At 42.6% G+C, this 17,626-nt stretch overlaps 1 protein-coding gene across 4 annotated transcripts in view; it reads right to left on the bottom strand.

The window, feature by feature from the left end:
- Nucleotides 1-27: 27 nt before the first annotated feature.
- LOC146361189 (plakophilin-4-like) overlaps nucleotides 28-17,626 on the bottom strand; it is a 90,836-nt gene continuing 73,237 nt past the window's right edge. For all 4 annotated transcript variants that reach the window (XM_084921037.1, XM_084921035.1, XM_084921034.1 and 1 more), the window contains exons 13-22: nucleotides 10,157-10,274; nucleotides 8,438-8,632; nucleotides 7,232-7,405; nucleotides 6,747-6,897; nucleotides 5,344-5,536; nucleotides 5,105-5,189; nucleotides 2,679-2,796; nucleotides 2,433-2,564; nucleotides 2,242-2,315; nucleotides 28-2,124 (exon numbers count right to left, since the gene is read on the bottom strand). In XM_084921037.1, coding sequence (XP_084777163.1) covers nucleotides 1,867-2,124; nucleotides 2,242-2,315; nucleotides 2,433-2,564; nucleotides 2,679-2,796; nucleotides 5,105-5,189; nucleotides 5,344-5,536; nucleotides 6,747-6,897; nucleotides 7,232-7,405; nucleotides 8,438-8,632; nucleotides 10,157-10,274 — 1,498 coding nt within the window. In that variant the 3' untranslated portion in view covers nucleotides 28-1,866. The remainder of the gene's footprint in view (nucleotides 2,125-2,241; nucleotides 2,316-2,432; nucleotides 2,565-2,678; nucleotides 2,797-5,104; nucleotides 5,190-5,343; nucleotides 5,537-6,746; nucleotides 6,898-7,231; nucleotides 7,406-8,437; nucleotides 8,633-10,156; nucleotides 10,275-17,626) is intronic.

Raw genomic sequence — 17,626 nt, 5'->3', positions numbered from 1 at the left:
TTAGAAGAAAACCGCAACTTCCAGGTGTCTCATCGTGATATAATCTTTAATCCCTATACATATTATTTCCCTCTGTAACACATCATCATTATCAGTTTTAGACAGAACAGACAGATTGGGTATTTTGGTCAGGTCACAATTAAATTAATAAAAATAATCGATAAATAATACAAAAATCTTCCACACAATCACATAAGAAAGTTCTACATATTGAATACAACAATGTAACAGGACAGTTAAACCATTTTTATCTGTACAAATAGATTTTCACTTTTGTTTTTCCACATATTTCACATACTTTATGATATACTGCACTTTTGGCCAACATTACAGAAAAGCAGAGGGTTACAGGTTTAACCCCGGTTCTCTGAGTCTTTAAAGGTTCATGAGAGTGAGGATGTTCATCTCCAAACCCAGGTCAAATAATATTTAGAGCAGCTTTTATGTTGTTTGGAGTAGTGGTTTTATTTAACTGGTAAATAGAATTTGTCCCAGGTGTGATCCTCAGCTTCAGCAAGTTTCTTTTTCTCTTGCATTCAAGATGATGCTGGCGGACGATATTTATGTTATAAAGCCAACACACTGCACACTTTTACTGCAGAGAAAAATGAAATCAGTTGACGTGAACAAACACTCGAGTAAACAACAATGTCAGGGGCTAGGTTATTTTCTTTTTTTTTGTTTAAAAAGCACCTTTTGACTAAGCCTTGGGAACCCATTAGCTAGTCTGTAGACTTAGCTTCTGGCAGAAATGGCAAAGCCCAAGACAATTTGTTTCACATCCTGATCATTGTTTACAAAAAAAACCTATCAATTAAAACGCAAAATCTTCCTTAGAAAGAATCCAATTTAGTATCCTTGATGGTTGTTCACACTTGGCGATGATTTCCAGAATTTAACATCGTGGTTAACACACCGAGTCTCAGTAAGGTCATAGCTATATCAGAGAATTGTCTTAAATATACACAAGAACTGCCACTCTGTGGACTTCCAGTTTGATAGGGGTTCTATGAGATAGTCCTGGATAACTGGGGAGTTCCCAGTTTAATCTGATTTAATCTTTCTGGGATTTCAAGCATACAAACTCTTCTCTAAGGATTTCTGGCTCTTACTGTAGATTGTAGAAGTCTATGCTACCTCAGTAAACATTTTCCCAACGAGTTCATGGTCTCAGTCGCTACTTTCAAGTGTTACTGAATACAGCATAGTGTTTATTTTGCAAATTGTGGTCCCTGTTAATGTCAAAAAGGATGAAAGGCTGATAAAGCAAGGTATGGGAGTGGGTGCGGTAGATCCACTCCTCGTTTGACACATTTAGCCAGAAGACACTCAGCTCGAAGGGACTTCACTGAGGGGGGTGGGTAAGGTAACGGTGGCTACGTCCATCTTTTAGACTGTTCGTGCCTCTAGCCAACACCTTTACAAGTGTGTGGGAATTATAAGTTGTACGCAACGGCCAAACAACATGGTGGAAATATTTCAGAATATTCTAGTTTTGCAGCCTGAAGCTCATAAAACTAGTGAACAATTTCATACAGCACTGCTTCTTTATGTTATGCAATAAACCTCTGATAAAACTTTGACTTTTTTGTGTTTGTTTGGTTTGTTTTTAGCTTCGGAGTCAAAAATAAAGGGATAATTTTTTTTCGGGTATTATTATCGTGCGGTCTGACTTAGTCAAAAGCTGCACGTGGCAAACCAAGCCCTGGTCGTTCAGCACAGCTTCAGTACAGACACACACATACATATCCACATGCATCCGCAACCTTTCACGCAGCCACACAACGCACTCCCCGCACACATACACCCACAGGAACAGACAGCCAATGTGGTGAAGACTTGATGTCCATGGCGTCTGTTTTCTTTCTACACCCACGAGTCGGGGGAGCCGGTGAACTTGTTCGCCCTGTTTGAAGGCCTCCGTGTGGTGGAGTAGAAGTCCACATAGTTGGTGTTGGCTTTGAATCGGAGCGACTGAGTGGCGTAGCCGTCGGGAGAAGACGGGGTCAGGTGGGCCGGTTCGTCCTCAAAGTGCTCCTCGCCGTAGCCTTGTGGGGACGACAGGTACATTCTGTAGCTGTTGAAGTTCTTCCTGTCGGGTTCGTCGTAGAATGGCTCTGGGTGCTTGGAAAACAATGTAATCAGTCAGTCTATATAAAATCAACCAAACTGAGAAAACATCCTTACCTGGATGATTGAGCACAACATTACTGTATGATGTAACAACAAAAGGCTTCTTACCTGGGATCTTCTCAGATCCTCTCCTGACTGGGAGGAATAGGTCCCAATGAAATATGGGGTTTTTTTCTCTGACCCTGAGGTGAAAAATCCATAAGTAGAGAGTAAAATAAATATAACTCCAAACTGAAATGGTGGTTGTTTGAGAGAAACACCAGCGGCACGTGTGCAGATCCCTGAGGGATGCCACAAACCTGTGTACTGCCGTTTGTGTAAACTGTTGTCTCCATAATATGTGTCGAGTTGCATAGATGACTGGGCCCTCTGATAGTTTGAACTGTGTCTTCTTATCCCGAGCATCGCTGGCGAGGATGTTGCACTACCGCCTGAAAACAAAGCCAACCAGAAAAATAAAACAGTGATATGATTTAAACCAAATCCTGTTTCCCCCCCAACAATCTATTACTGAAATATGATCATCGGTTTGATGTCTCTCACACCTGATTGAATGACGGGGGACATCTGCATTGGGCTGGTGGGTAGGGTCGGCTGAGAGCGGTATCGGTCCCGCTCCAGAGTGGAGACGGGGGTGACAAAGTGGGTGTAGTTCCAGCCATCCTGTTCACATGTACGACAAAAAGAAAATAAAGAGGGATGCTTGTGCACACATGTAGGAGCTCCTGCAGGGTTTCTTTAATATGAATACATACATTTAAAACCTCCCCCCAAAAAACAAAATTGGCTCTATAGAATAGACAAAAGACTTATGGAATTAGGTTATGGATACTGGAAAAAACAAAAAACATTAAACGTTTCCAAGGCTGTTGGAATTTAGATGCTCAAATTGCTGCAGCACCTGCTGGGGGAATGGTTGAGGACCTACATGTACTTAAATTACTGCATTTACGTAGATTTCATCCATTCACCTTCTGCCACAGACTTCCCTGACCACCTCCTCCTGATCTCCTGTGGGGAACAGTATTGTAGGGTCCTTTACCTTACAATATAAATCACCTTGAGGCAACTGTTGCTATATAATAATTTGAACTGAATTTAATTTTCTGTCAGAGAACCATGGCCTCAGACTTGATTCCCACCCCTGTTGCTTCACACTCAACTGTAAACCACCCCAAAGCAAACAGGGGCCATCCCCCGACGGAGCCAAAAGAACCACATAATCTGCAAAAAGCTGAGATGACATCTTGAGACCCTCCACCCTTTGGCTGTTCCTAGAAATTCTGACCATAAAAGTCATGACCACAATTGGTGGCGCAACTGGACCGGAAGGTTTCATCAGTTTGAATCCTGTGCCACAACACTTTTACCGCATAAGAGTTACAGGTTTGTTACGAATCTTGCCTGTGGCTGTAACAGTCAGTGGTGAATTCCTTTATTCTTTGTCAATTTGGCTTTCATAACAGCTGCTGTGTTTAATTGGTAATATCAGTGGCTGCTGTTTCAAATCTGGCTTTCCTAAGAATCATATAAGATGAGACTTTTACAGCATGTGTCATTTATGCAGATCCTACATCATGAGTCATCCTCATAGCATGAAACATGTCCCTTCAGCTGTGAATGTTTCTCCTTTCTTTATAGTTGAAACAGGAATAGCGATTTATTGAAGCATGTGCAAAAACATGTAAATACAAGCATATAAGGGAAAAACAGTTTGTACCATGCTAACGAGCTGAAAGTCAGCATTTGGTGTGACCACCTTTATTCTTCAGCACAGTCTGAACTCTCTTTCTTGTTATTTCTTTAAGTCGTCTCCAGGAATAGTTCTCCAGGTTTCTTGAAGGACATTCAAAGCTTTTCTTTGGATGTTTCTGCCTTTTGTTCTGTTTTCTGTCAACATGATCCCACACTGCTTCAATAATGTTGAGGTCCGGGCTCTGGGGAGGCCAATCCATGACTGATAGTGCTCCACTGTGTGTTTTTCTGTCCAGGTATTTATTGCATTGACAGTGTGTTTGGGATCATTGTGATGATCAGTGCTTGATTTTTTCCTTTCTTAAGGACATTTTTTCCCAGACACTCTTCATCTGCTCTAGATATATATATATTTTTTTTAGGCCCGATACCTCTTGTTTTGTCCTCCGCTTGTCCCGTCGCTTCAAATTTTTAAAGACTCCACAGTACATAGGTCACTTTTATCACACTTTTATCACAGCAAAACAGCTCTGGGGCTGTTTTGCTGTGGCACTTTGCACAAAATTGATGGAATAATGAAGGAGGAGGACTACCTCCAAAATCTTGAACCTCACCTCTAATCAGCAGCTTCCAACAAATTGAAATGTGGACACAGTTGGATGTTACAGCAGGACAACGATCCCAAACACACATCACAACCGGGTGGCTGTAGCTCAGGCGGTAGAGCAGGTCATCATCTACTGATCGGAAGGTTGGTGGTTCGATTCCTGGCTTCCCCTAGTCTGCATGCCAAATATCCTTGGGCAAGATACTAACCCCAAATTGCTCTCCGATGCATCCATCGTGTGTGTGAATGTTACTTAGAAAGCACTTAGAAAAATGTGCTTGTGCGAATGGGTGTGAATGGGTGAATGCACAAGTTGTGTAAAGCGCTTTGAGTGCTCAGAAGAGTAGAAAAGCGCTATATAAGAACCAGTCCATTTACCATTTACCGAGGGATGTGATATACTGATAGCCTTATCTTAGCACCCACATTTTGATAGACGTGACCAAGGGACTCTCATTCCAATGAAGTCAGATTAACAGAAGGGAGTGCACTTCTGAAAGAGACTTTGGATAATGAAGGCCTTGAATTATTACCGTGCCCTGAATTACGAACAGACGATAATAAAGATAATCAGCATCTCCCTGAAAGAGCCTTTAAATTTCTTGAGGTGTAAATGGAGTTTTAATTCCATCAGTGTGAGTTCTTCCACATGTGTCTGCTCGTACCCACCTGTTTGTAGAGGGTCCTCAGCTCTCTGTACTGCCACAGGGTGTTCAGCACCTGAGCAGCTGCCTTCACAACCTTCATCGAATATCTGTGACACACACAGTATGTAAAATAAAATGAGTTAAACCAGTTAAGGAGTGCCTGATTTTCTGTCACCCATCACCTGTCACAGTGGTAGATGTTCATTATAAACGTAGCGAAATGAGTTCAATAATAAAAACATGGAGGTGGTCACGTCTTACCCTTTCCCTCGACCTTTGCTAATATCCACCAGTTTCTCAATGCCTCCGCTGTCAGCTAAAGCTTTGGCGTTCTCCATGTTGCGGCTGATGACTTCATGCAGCGTGCAACAGACCGATGCCACCGTGTCGTCTGACAGCACAGTGGGACTGCCGCCAGGCAGCCGGTTCACCAGATCCCGCATGGCGTACTTTCCTGCAGGTGGAGAGACAGACAGAACAGAAGGTCTGGATCTGCTCTTAGTGGATTAACAAACAAGTTTAACAAACAAGAATTGGTGGCACAAGATTGAATTAATGTTGGAGAATTGTAGATTTACAAAAGTTGGGAAGGTCTCTTTGAGCCATTTCTAAACAACTGCAGATTCCAAGATCATCAGATCAAACAATAATTACATGTAATTCAGACGTGTCACCAATTTGCCAGAAGAAGACAAGATGACTCCAGGGCTCAAACCTGTCATGAACTGAAAACATCTGGAACACCAGCGTCACCGTCCACAGCGGAGTGAGTTTTACATTACCATGGACTTAAAGGGTGTTGATCAAGAAAGAAGCCCCTGCTCCAATATAGACGAGTTAAATACCTTCTGGAGAAAAGCTTTATAGTCAGAGAAGACAAAGATTGAGCTTTTTGGTCAAAATGAAAAGATGTATGTTTAGAGGAGTAAAGGTACGGCTCTCAAAACCTGAGAACACTATACCAGCTGCTAAGCATGGTGGTGGTACCATCATGCTCTGGGGCTGTTTTGCTGTGGCACTTTGCACAAAATTGATGGAATAATGAAGGAGGAGGACTACCTCCAAAATCTTGAACCTCACCTCTAATCAGCAGCTTCCAACAAATTGAAATGTGGACACAGTTGGATGTTACAGCAGGACAACGATCCCAAACACACATCACAACTGGGGTTTGAGTGGATACAGCAGGCTAGCATTAAGCTTCAGGAATGGCCTTCCCAAAGTCTCTTATATATATTTAAGTATATGTTTGAACCTGTATGGATGTATACTTCTGAAATTTGTGCACCCACTTCAGGATTTCATTAACACTGAACATGTGTAAATGTGTAACAGTGCTGTTTATTTGCAGGCAGAGTATTAAGAGATGTTTAGTTTTGCTGAATCAGTTTTAGTGGCTGTCTTTCGTTCCTTTTACTGCAGCTCTATACTTGGGCGTGGCAAGATGCCACAACCCAAGAATGACTGTTCACAGGTAAGTTTTAGGTGTTCACCCTTCCCAGGAGCAGCATTTAGGCATTAACTCTACTTTAACTGTAATTTGTTTGCAGATAGGAGAGGGCACAAATGTAGGATTGTGTCACCACTAGGGGGCAACGTAATGTCAAAGACTGAGTATGTGCTGGCTTTGAATAAACAGTTGAGGGGTGTGTGTGTGTGTGTACCTATCAGTTCCTTGTTGCGGCTGTCCAATGCCATGTTACGCAGAGCGGTGGCGACGGAGCAGACCACCCGGTCGTTGTCCATCCTCAGCAGCTCCACCAGGATGGGAAGGCCCTTCTCCTTACGCACTGCTGCTCGGATGTAGGCCGAAAACTGCAAAAAAAGAAACAGTTTTAAATGCCCCGAAAGGAGTCAAATATTGTTTTTACCCATCAGATTCCTACTGTGACAAACACAAGACTTGACCTGCGATGTCTCTGTTTGTATTCACTGGAGGTTTGAAGTTGGCAGAATAGGACTGAGATGAAAGCTGATGGCTTGTTCTGATGTTCCAAAGAAACAGTTCAGAAAGTCTGGAGAACTATTGCTCAAGAGCGCTTTATAATGGACAAACAAGTCTGGCTGCTTGGTGGCTCAAGACTTTTCCACAGTGTTGTCTATAATTAGGAAAATCTGCACCTTGTGTTAGCCTTAGACGAGGTCTTACCTTCCAGTTTCCTGCAGAGAGGTTCTGCAGGGACCCGGCAGCGCCCTCCAGGGTGGCGGGGTTGGAGCTTTCAGCCAGCAGGTTGAGGTACGGCTTCACCACCATCGGGTGCCACAGCAGCTCTGCTCCTCTCAGAGACTGGGAGAAACCCGGGACTGTCCCGACACCGTCCCACTGCGACAAACGCACCAATCAAAGGCACAGAAAGTGAAGTCCAGTTTGTATAATTGGGAATGCTTAAACTGCTTAAGGGGCAATTCCTCTAAGGGTTGCTTGATCCAGGAGAGGGAAAATTTTATTTACATAAACTCTTTACATAAAAACAAGAACCTAAAACCAGCTTAGAATCAATAACTAACCCACGGAGCAGCCAATTCATTTTTCTTTATCCAAATTATACAATGATTCAGTTCAGATGGCTGTAAACAGAATATATTTGTGGAAAAATTACCTTCATTTTCCCTTATTTGCTTCCATCTTTCCTTCCTTTCTTTCAGGGTTCATTTCAGAGGTTTTGATTTCTCGTTATGATTTGTATAACCTAATCAACCAATCAATAAAGAAGCTGTTCCCATGATGAGTCTCCACAGCAGATTGTCTGCCTCCGTCTCATCCTGTCTCTATCATCTTCCTCTGTCACACCAACTATGAAGCAATCCATGAAGCTTCTCTGTGGTCTTCCTCTTTATCGCCTGCCTGGCAGCTAAGAACTTTTGAAGATTTCAGTTTTCAGTTTAAATCTAGAGCTACAAGGACCCGTCATGGCTCATATTTGCTTTCACTTGCTGACGAATACAGAGGACAGCAAACCTTACAGCTGTGCAGTTGCCCAGTCGGGATAAATTATATGAAGGCAAAAGGTGAGATTTTTGTGGTTTCTGTTGTGGATCAGTCCCACTGCATTCAGGTAAAGAGTCCGTTTGGAGGGCAAAAGGTTTGAATATTCTGAAAAAAATAAAACACCATCCAATAGCTTTTTAAAGATCTATCTGCACTCTGACCCCAGCAAACAGATCAGGGTACATTTTTGACTGCACCAGGCATAAACTGGAGGGTTCCCTGAGATCACCAGACTAGCTTTTGAGTTCTCAGATTGCTCAACAGGTAACTGCTCTTCTACACATCTTGTATATCTTTAGAACTTTTAAAGCACATAAACATCTTTTCATGCTTTAAAAGAACGCCTGTAAATGGCCTCAGTCGTACCTTGGAGTCGGGCCAGCCGCTTCTCTTCCTGCCACGCCTCCTCTTGCCCCAGCAGAGGTAGTCCAGCTCCTTGGCTGGGGAGGAGAACCCCAGCAGGGTGTCCAGCTCCTGGTTGCCGAGGAGACGAGAGGAGGGCATCTCCATCTCCAGGCGGTACGAAAGGTTCCTCAGGGTGCAGACGCTGTTCTCCACTATCTGAAAGTAAAAATGAGAACTGAGCATTTCTTTTGTTTCTGCCTCTTCTTCTGTGTTTCCTGCTAATGAAACCTGATGGTGGTGCTAGAGGAAAGTTTTCACATAAAATCTAACATTAGACATCTGCTCTGCAGAGCTCTTGTTTCAGCCTGTGGATGGTGCAAAAGGTTTATTTCTGTTATATGACGTTTTGTCTGTGCAAGTAGTTTAGAATTTTCAGACCACTGACATCGATGTTTTATTGCTTAAGCTATTTATTTCTATTTGTTAGCCAAGGTGGCTGGGACACTACATGCTCTTCTTGTTTGCATGATGATGATATTATGCCACACGTCTGCAACACTTCTGTGCTGTAGTTGTATTTTCTGTACTGAACATGTGATGTCCTTGGATGTTTCCCCAGTTTGCTTGTTATCGTGTTTTAGAGGTTCAAGCTTTATATTAACTTTTAATATCATTATTAAAGGTCAGCGTCTTTTATTTTCACATCAATGAATCTTTTGTGAACTACAGATGATCATTAAGCCTATACAGCTATATATATATATATATATATATATAAATATAATTTTTTTACTTGGTGGTGATAGCCACAAACTCCTATGTTTGATTCTTGAAACACATTTTTCTGTTCCTAGGTTTTCAATTATAGGAACTATTACCACAGTAATAGTACTTAGTAGTAAAAGTACTTATGGATCTATCTGTGAAGTGTTGAAGGGTTATCAACTAAAGATGAACACAGGCCAGGGTTCACTTCCATGCAATACCAATTTGTACCACAGGATGGTGCAAGTGAGTCAAGTAAGCATTTAAAAAGATTTGTAGGCATTACTAATACATTATTGTATTAGTAATTTAAAATCAGGTGGTGCCTAAAAACAAACAGCAAATGCTAAACATCAGCACACCCCTGAAAACATTTCATCACACCCACTGGTAAAACGTTGCACCCTGGTGGTCAAAATTGTAGTTGAATTTATGAATGCATAACATCTAAACACATGTATAGTACGTTTATGTGGCCTGGCCACGTACAATCACATATAATGGTAACTAAGTAACTGTGACGACCACTTATTGTACACTACTTAATAGGTCAAAAGTAAAGTTTTAGTAGGAGAATTTGTCAGAAAAAATAACTTTTGACTTCCCTCAAAGAAATCTTGAGCAGCAAGCAGTTAGAGGTCTCTGTCTAATTAAATACTCCACATATAACAAAAAAGAAACAAATAGTAAATGTGTGTTCTGGCTGAGCCCTTTACAGACCACATAAATTATAAAGGATGGATGTTAACCTCTTACTGGTTTAAATCAGGGCATCCTTATAACAGCAGTCTCAGTAGCTGTAGTTTGCACATACTGCAGTATGTGAGTATTGAGGGATCAGATTCAGGTCCCCAGAGTGTGGTTCCAGCTGTGTCTGGGTCAGGTTAAGTTGGGATGACTCTCTCGGGGATAAACTGTGACAAAACATGACTCACACACTCATGTGCATCTTTGTGTGTTTGTGCTTTGCTGCACCTTGCTGTCGTAATCGGAGGTGTTGACGCAGGCTCTGAGGACGTGGAGCAGCGAGTCGACCAGACCTTCACAGCACCGCAGCTGACTCCTCGCCTCTTCCCCTGCTGAGCTCAGGTTCCTGACACACACACACACACACACACACACAAAAAAGGAAACACACATTAATTCAGACTCAGGTGCAGTGTGTGGATTCCCCCACTGGGTGGCTTCAAACCTGCCTGGATACAGTAAAGAAGGGAGCTGATCCTCCAATAGGAACCTCCAGCTGCTGCTAATGGAAAGCTGCCATGAGAAGACTGCACAACAGCAGCAAAGAAATCCCACAATGCATTTCCATACCATCAACCTACAGCCTCACACCAGTCTAAGTGAAGCAAAGTGCCCGAGGCTCGCGTGCACGCGCCGCTTCCCCACAGCACTTCAAAGCTGTCGTGTTTGAGACACGTCGTGCAGTTTTCTGCTTCAGGGAGCACACCTGGACTGGAAGTCTCCACTCAGCAGTTTTGAAGTTTTGTGTTTGGTAAATAAATCTACAACTAAGGGAAGTATTGCATCCTTAAGACCCGACTCTTGGTGTTACCTTACAGGTACGGTTTCTCCCCTACTAACAACGGAGACACACGAGAGGTAGATAAAAGATTTAGCCACTCATGAAACAGATCACATACTGAAAAGAGTCTTAATGCATCAGGAGATTCATGTTTTACTTGCACTGTTGCTTTACATAAAATTACAGTGCTTCAGAATTTGGTGAAAAAAGTTGGATTACAATGTGATGCACTGAGTAGCTTCTTATTTCTTCAACAGCCACGTCTGGTCGTGGAAAAAGTGTTAGTGCGAGTCGTAAAGCTCAAACTATTGAGAAAGCAGCTGAAATGACTGTTTCTAAAGCCCGGAAGGAGTGAGGTGACCCTTCATGTCTGAGGACAAAATGAGGTCAGGAAAAAGTTCTCAGTGAACATTTCCACGCGCACAATTCAATTCAATTTTATTTATATAGCGCCAAATCACAACAAAAGTCGCCTGAAGGCGCTTAAATTAAATTAAAAAGAGAACTTGAGAGTTTGGGACTGAACAGCCCTGTAGCCTTAAAAACTAAATATCGGCGAGGCTAATCGGAAAAAAGAAAATGTCAGCCTGCTTGGGAGTAGAGGCTGGACTCTGGAAAAAGGTCATGTGGTCTGACGAGTGCAGATTTACTCTGTTCCAGAGTGATGGGTGCACCGGGGTAAAAGAAGAGGCGGATAAAGTGATGCATCCGCCTACAGCACAAGCCTGTGGAGGCGGTGCTATAATTTGGAGTTGGCTCGACCTCAGAAGATGAGGTCAGCTGATTACCCGAACACACCGAACGACCAGGATGTTTTTTCTTTCCATGACGGCACGGGCATGTTCCAACATGTCAATCGCAGGATTCATCACACTCAAAAGAAAAGAACGGTTGGAAGTATTAATCGCTATCGCTGGACTACTTTAATGTTCAAGAAATCATCAGCAGCAATCCGGTCGTTAAGTGATGACGTGACGAATCCTACTTCCGGGCCTAAAGTAGTCTGCGTTTAATATGGCTTTTGTGTTGTTAACATGTTTAATGTTTTGTATTTTCTTCTATTTAATCTCAAAAAGCTCCTAAAACAGTCAGTGATCACTGTTCACCTCCCTCAGCTTTTATTACCGCTAATCATTTATTTAAGCTCAGTTTTTAAAACCTTAGGATGTAACTACAGCCCAGCCCATGCAGCAGTATATGAATGACTAACCTCGTATTGTGGATGGATTATCTCAGTTGTTCTCCTGGCTGAAGTTTGGTCCTTTTACAGCATCCTGCCATGCGATTACATTTGTTCCTGACCACCGAGAACACTCATGTTAATTTTATCGAGTGGGAAAAAAGTTAGCTTGTTTATATTATGCTAACATAGCTGTGTCGCTAGCGGTCATGTAGCACATCATTATATACCAGCTAGCCAAACTTCAGTAACCCTACAAACGTCACTGCTGTTTAGTTTTCTGTCGTCATTTATGTTGGAAGTAATAACAGAGCTGTACGTTTTAATTTGTTTCCAAAACCCCGCAGTCAGGACATGCTATATTGTGTTTAGATAGAAGCTGGCGAGCTAACTTCCTGCTAACTTCTAACTCCGTTAAATGTCATAAATTCCGTTTTCATGGATGCCTGGATGTTAAACTCAATTGTTACACCTGGTAGAGCAGAACGCTGATCATTTTATTAAAGATGAAAGACTTTAGACATGTTACGATATTACTTCAGGGAGCAGACATGACACCATCTTAGGTTTTAGCCATCACTTTTTTATTATCTCGACACCACCCTCCGGTGGCTTCCACATGAACTGCACCTTAAACAACAACCGTTCACTCATATCATGACATCCCCCTTTTTTTTTTTTTCAACAACAGGGGCAAACAAAGTAACTCACAACACCACTCAAGGCCCATGACCAGTGGAAAAAAAAAAGAAAGGGAGAAAAAAAATGAATGCTTCTTGGCATACTCACATTTCTCTCTAGTGAACATATTTTTTCTTCCCATTTTTTTTTTTTTTTTTAAGTCAAAGCATGTGCTCAAAACATAATGTTCATTTTATTCCTCAATAAGCCTTCTGGGCTTGGAAACAATACGTCCACTCGCAGTTTTGGGTGGGGAACTTGGAAACTCTGTGGGAGTGACATTTTTACTTTGCATGTCCATCTCACTTTGTCCCTGTGTTTTATCACACTCATTTTGCTGTGTCACGTTTTGATTGTCCCTTGACTGCCTTAGAAACTTTCTGTTCCTTCTATATGTCTGTCCATCAGGCATCTGAACAACATAAGATCTTGGATGTTCAGATAAACCTGTCACCTGAGCTGGATTCCATGCACCCTGTTGCCACATTCTGACAGTGTCACCAACCTGCAGTTGCTTAAGTGCTTTGGTTCCTTGGTTAAAGTATTCTCTCTGTTTCTGTTGTCTTGTTTCTAACAACTGCTGCACTGTCTTAGTGACCATGTGGGGTTTCAATCTTTGCGATGTTGTTGGAAGTCTTGTTCTTATGCATCGACCCATTAGCAGCTGGGCTGGTGACGCTCCAATGTCCTCCAACGGTGTACTCCTTAGATTTATTAATGATAGATACGGGTCATGCCCCTCGGCTTTTGCCTTTTTTAACAAGAGTTTCACTGTTTGTACTCCTCTCTCTGCCATTCCGTTTGACTGTGCATGGTGGGGGCTCGTAGTGTTGTGACAAAACTCCCACTCTTTCGCAAAGTCTTGGAATTCACGGGAGCTGAACTGTGGTCCGTTGTCTGAAATCACCGTTTCAGGAATTCCGTGTCTGGCAAATTGTGACTTCAGATGAGTGATAACTGTTGCACTTCTTGTGTCTGACTTCAGCCACTCAACCTCAATGAACTTGGAATAGTAATCCACTAAGAGGAGATATTCCTGCTGGTCAAAGGTAAATAGGTCCACACCTATCTTCTGCCAGGGTCTTTCTGGAACACTATGTGGATGTAGTGGTTCTTTGTTCTGTCGTTTCTGGTGAGTACTGCACACATTACAGCAGTTCACCATCTCTGTGATACTCTGTGACATTCCAGGCCAAAAGAGTACTTCTCTCGCTCTGCGTCTGCAGCTTTCAATACCCAAGTGACCCTCGTGAATGCGCTTTAGCATTTCTGCTCTCAGTGCTACAGGAACAATAAGCTGCTCTCCTTTAAACAGAACTCCATCCACTACTGAAATTTGTTCCCTGTAATTCCAATACGCTTGGATTTCTGTTGCAGCTTGGTTTCTTGTTTCTGGCCATCCATCCAGAACTGTCTCTGTAAGTTTAGTCAGTGTCATATCATTCCTTGTTTCCTTTCTGAATTCCTCTAGTTTTGCACTTGTCACAGGTAAGTTGGAAATTACCATGTGCACCTGGTCTTCTATCTCATTATCAGATGAGCTGGTCACTGGCAAATATGCTCTGGATAATGTGTCTGCGATGTACATTTCACTTCCTGGCTTGTACTGTACTCATACCTGATATTTTTGCAGTCTCATTAGGAGTCTCTGTATTCTTGCTGGAGCACTGCTCAATGGCTTTTTCATTATCACTTCTAGTGGTTTGTGATCTGACTCCACGTTCACTTCTCTTCCATACACATACTGATGGAAACGCTCTGCACCAAACACAATTGCCAACATCACCTTTTCTATTTGTGCATAACGCTGTTCAGTCTCTGTTAATGAGCGTGATGCATAAGCAACTGGCTTGCCTTCTTGTAGTAAGACAGCACCGAGTCCACTTTTAGAAGCATCGACAGATAGTGTTACTGGAAGCTGTACATCATAGTATCTAAGCACAGGAGCTTCAGTAAGAATTGTTTTCAATTTGTTGAATGCGTGCTGATGCTCACCTTCCCACTGCCATGCAACATCATCTCTGATAAGGCCGCGTAATGGCTCTGTGTGTTGTGACATGTTTGGAATGAACTTTGCTAGGTATGTCACCATACCCAGAAACCGCTCCACATCTTTTTTGCACTCTGGTGTAGGCATTTTCTTTACTGCCTCTATCTTGCTCTGATCTGGTTTCAAACCATCTGCCGAGAAGATGTGGCCAAGGTATTTAATTTCCTCCAGGCCTACCTTGCATTTGTCCTTGTTCAGCTTAAAATTTTTTGCTCTTGCTCTCTCAAGCACTTGCCTCAGTCTGTCGTCATGCTGTACTTTAGTCTCTCCCCAGATCAAAAGGTCGTCTATGTATGTCTCGACGCCATCAATCCCCTCAAACAGCTGCCTCACCGTCCTGTGGAATACTTCTGGAGCTGAATTAATTCCAAAAGGTAGGCGAAGGAATCTGTAACGACCAAAAGGTGTGTTGAATGTACAGAGACGAGAGCTGGCTTCATCCAATTTAAGTTGCTAAAATCCTGAGCTTGCGTCCAGCACAGTGAAGTATTTGGCCTTTGCCAGTCGGCTCGTTATCGTTTCAACTGTTGGCAACTGGTAATGCTCTCTCATGACTGCTGTATTGCGATCACGTGGATCTAGGCAGACTCTCAGTCGTCCAGTAGCCTTTTCCACAATGACGATTGGATTCACCCACTGGGTAGGCTCTTCAATTTTTGTAATCACCTCCATTTTTTCCCATTCTGTCCAGTTCTACTTTGAGTTTTTCTCTCAAAGTGACAGGGATTTTTCTCGGTGGATGAACTTTTGGTGCCACACTATCATTAATTTGAATGGTGTGTTCTCCCTCAAGGCAACCTATCCCCTCAAACACATCAGCAAATTCTTTGAAGATGTCCATTTCATCACTTTTATGAAGCGCCTTGAGGCGACTTTTGTTGTGATTTGGCGCTATATAAATAAAATTGAATTGAATTGAATTGAATTATTCAGTGCCATCACTCTCTTGATGAGTCCCATTTCTTCACGTTTGAATTCCCAGAATTGGCTTGGTTTCTGCTTTTACGACAATGAACTCCAAAACAAAACTTTTCTTTTTGTATTTCACTGCCCAAGTGCACTTTCCTTTAACTGCTATTTTGTCTCCGGTGTATGTTGACAACCTGACATTTGTGGGTCTAAGCATTTGCTTATTTCCTATTCTTCGTAGTAGACTGTAGGGAACCACATTGGCTTGTGCACCAGTATCAAGTTTGAATTTCACAGGTTTGTGGCCAACTTTTATTTCTACAGTCCATTCATCTGTTCGTGTCTGTGTTTTTGCATTTACAGCCCCAATGAACAGACTTGCCTGCTGATCCGTGGCTTCATCGGCGACAGTGTGCACTTTTCTCGATCTACACATTCTGGCAAAGTGATTCATTTTCCCGCAGTTCTTGCACTGTTTGCCATAAGCAGGGCATTGGCGTGATGCATGCTTAGTTCCACATCGTTTGCAATTAAACGTGCTTGCTTGGTCTTTGTCGTTCGGTTTCATCTTACTTTGTCTGTCTTTTTTGCATGTCTGCTTATGTCTCACTGCATCTACGTCTTTACTTTCATGTGCAGAGACTTGAGCATTGTGATCCTCCTCATGCATTTGCTTGATTTGAGCTTTTGTGGTCTCAGCTGCAATGCAAAGCTGAACTACTTTTTCGAGAGTAATATCATCTTCTCTTAACAGCCTTTCTCTCATTGCATCCGATGTAATTCCACACACTACGCGATCTCTGATGAGGGATTCTTGCAGTTGTCCAAATTCACATGACTTGGCCCTTAGCTTTAGCTCTGTGATGTACTGGCTAATTGGCATATCCCCTTGCACACACGTGAAAAACTTGTACCTTTCATAGGTTATGTTCTTCTTTGGGTTACAGTATTCCTCAAATTTCTCCATTATTTTCGTCAGCTTATGCTCATCACCATTTTCCGCAAACGTGAAGGTATTGTACACTTCAACCGCTTCCTCTCCAGCAACGTGAAGAAATAGTGAAGACTGTACCTTGGGTGGCTTGCTAGCCCCTCCTGTAGCCGCGAGATACATCTCGAACCGTTGCCGAAACCGTCTCCAATTTTCCGAGAGGTTCCCTTGCAGCAAATCAAGTCCAGCTGGCGGCTTAAGCCCTTCCATGTGTGCGACACTCTTCTATAGCCTTATCAGTTCACTTCTGACACCATGTTACGATATTACTTCAGGGAGCAGACATGACACCGTCTTAGGTTTTAGCCATCACTTTTTTATTATCTCGACACCACCCTCCGGTGGCTTCCACATGAACTGCACCTTAAACAACAACCGTTCACTCATATCATGACAAGACAGTTTTTCAACTCTCAGTAATGCCATAGTGATCGTTTGATATATGGACCTGCAGCGGAGTTTAGGCCCAGGCACGGCTAGTGACGTCAGACTTAACGACCGGATACAGTCAGCAATACTGGCCTTGTATTTACTTGATATCGGGTCGATACCAACATTTGCACTATGGCAGAGCGCTACTTTGCGGTAATATTTAGGACATTTAACACCAGGATTTGTTGACTGCTTTTGTTGTAGCAGACGAAGATGGTGCAGGTGGTGACATAAAATAAATGCGTGGGCTGTGACAAACACGTCAAGCTGTGCACTGATGGAGCTTCCACGTGCTGTCTGCCATGAAGAAGAGACAGAAAAGGAATGAAAGACAAAAAGCACCTTCATGATCATAAAACATCTCAGCCATATTCAAATCGTTCCATCATGCCTTCACACTGAAATGAGCTCAGATAATGTGAGATATTCTCGACCTACGTGGATTAAAGGACAAAGCCCTTAACGAAATATCAAGAGTTGTGAATCGTGATCACAGAAAGAAAAATGTTTGGCATATTAATCATCGCACACTAGTTTTAACCTTCGCGTGGGCGGTAATAATGCAAGCAGATTGTTTACATCTGGTGCTCTTCGCAGAACGTTTAGCAGAAGTGAGCATTAAAGTGCCACGTGAGAAAGAAACAAGGCTGTTTTCTTTGTGGAAGCACGTCACG

Source organism: Perissodus microlepis, chromosome 23 (assembly GCF_051167445.1).
Source record: "Perissodus microlepis isolate ML-2025 ecotype Zambia chromosome 23, ASM5116744v1, whole genome shotgun sequence".
NCBI lineage: Eukaryota > Metazoa > Chordata > Actinopteri > Cichliformes > Cichlidae > Perissodus > Perissodus microlepis.
This window is presented reverse-complemented; position numbering and strand designations above follow the sequence as displayed.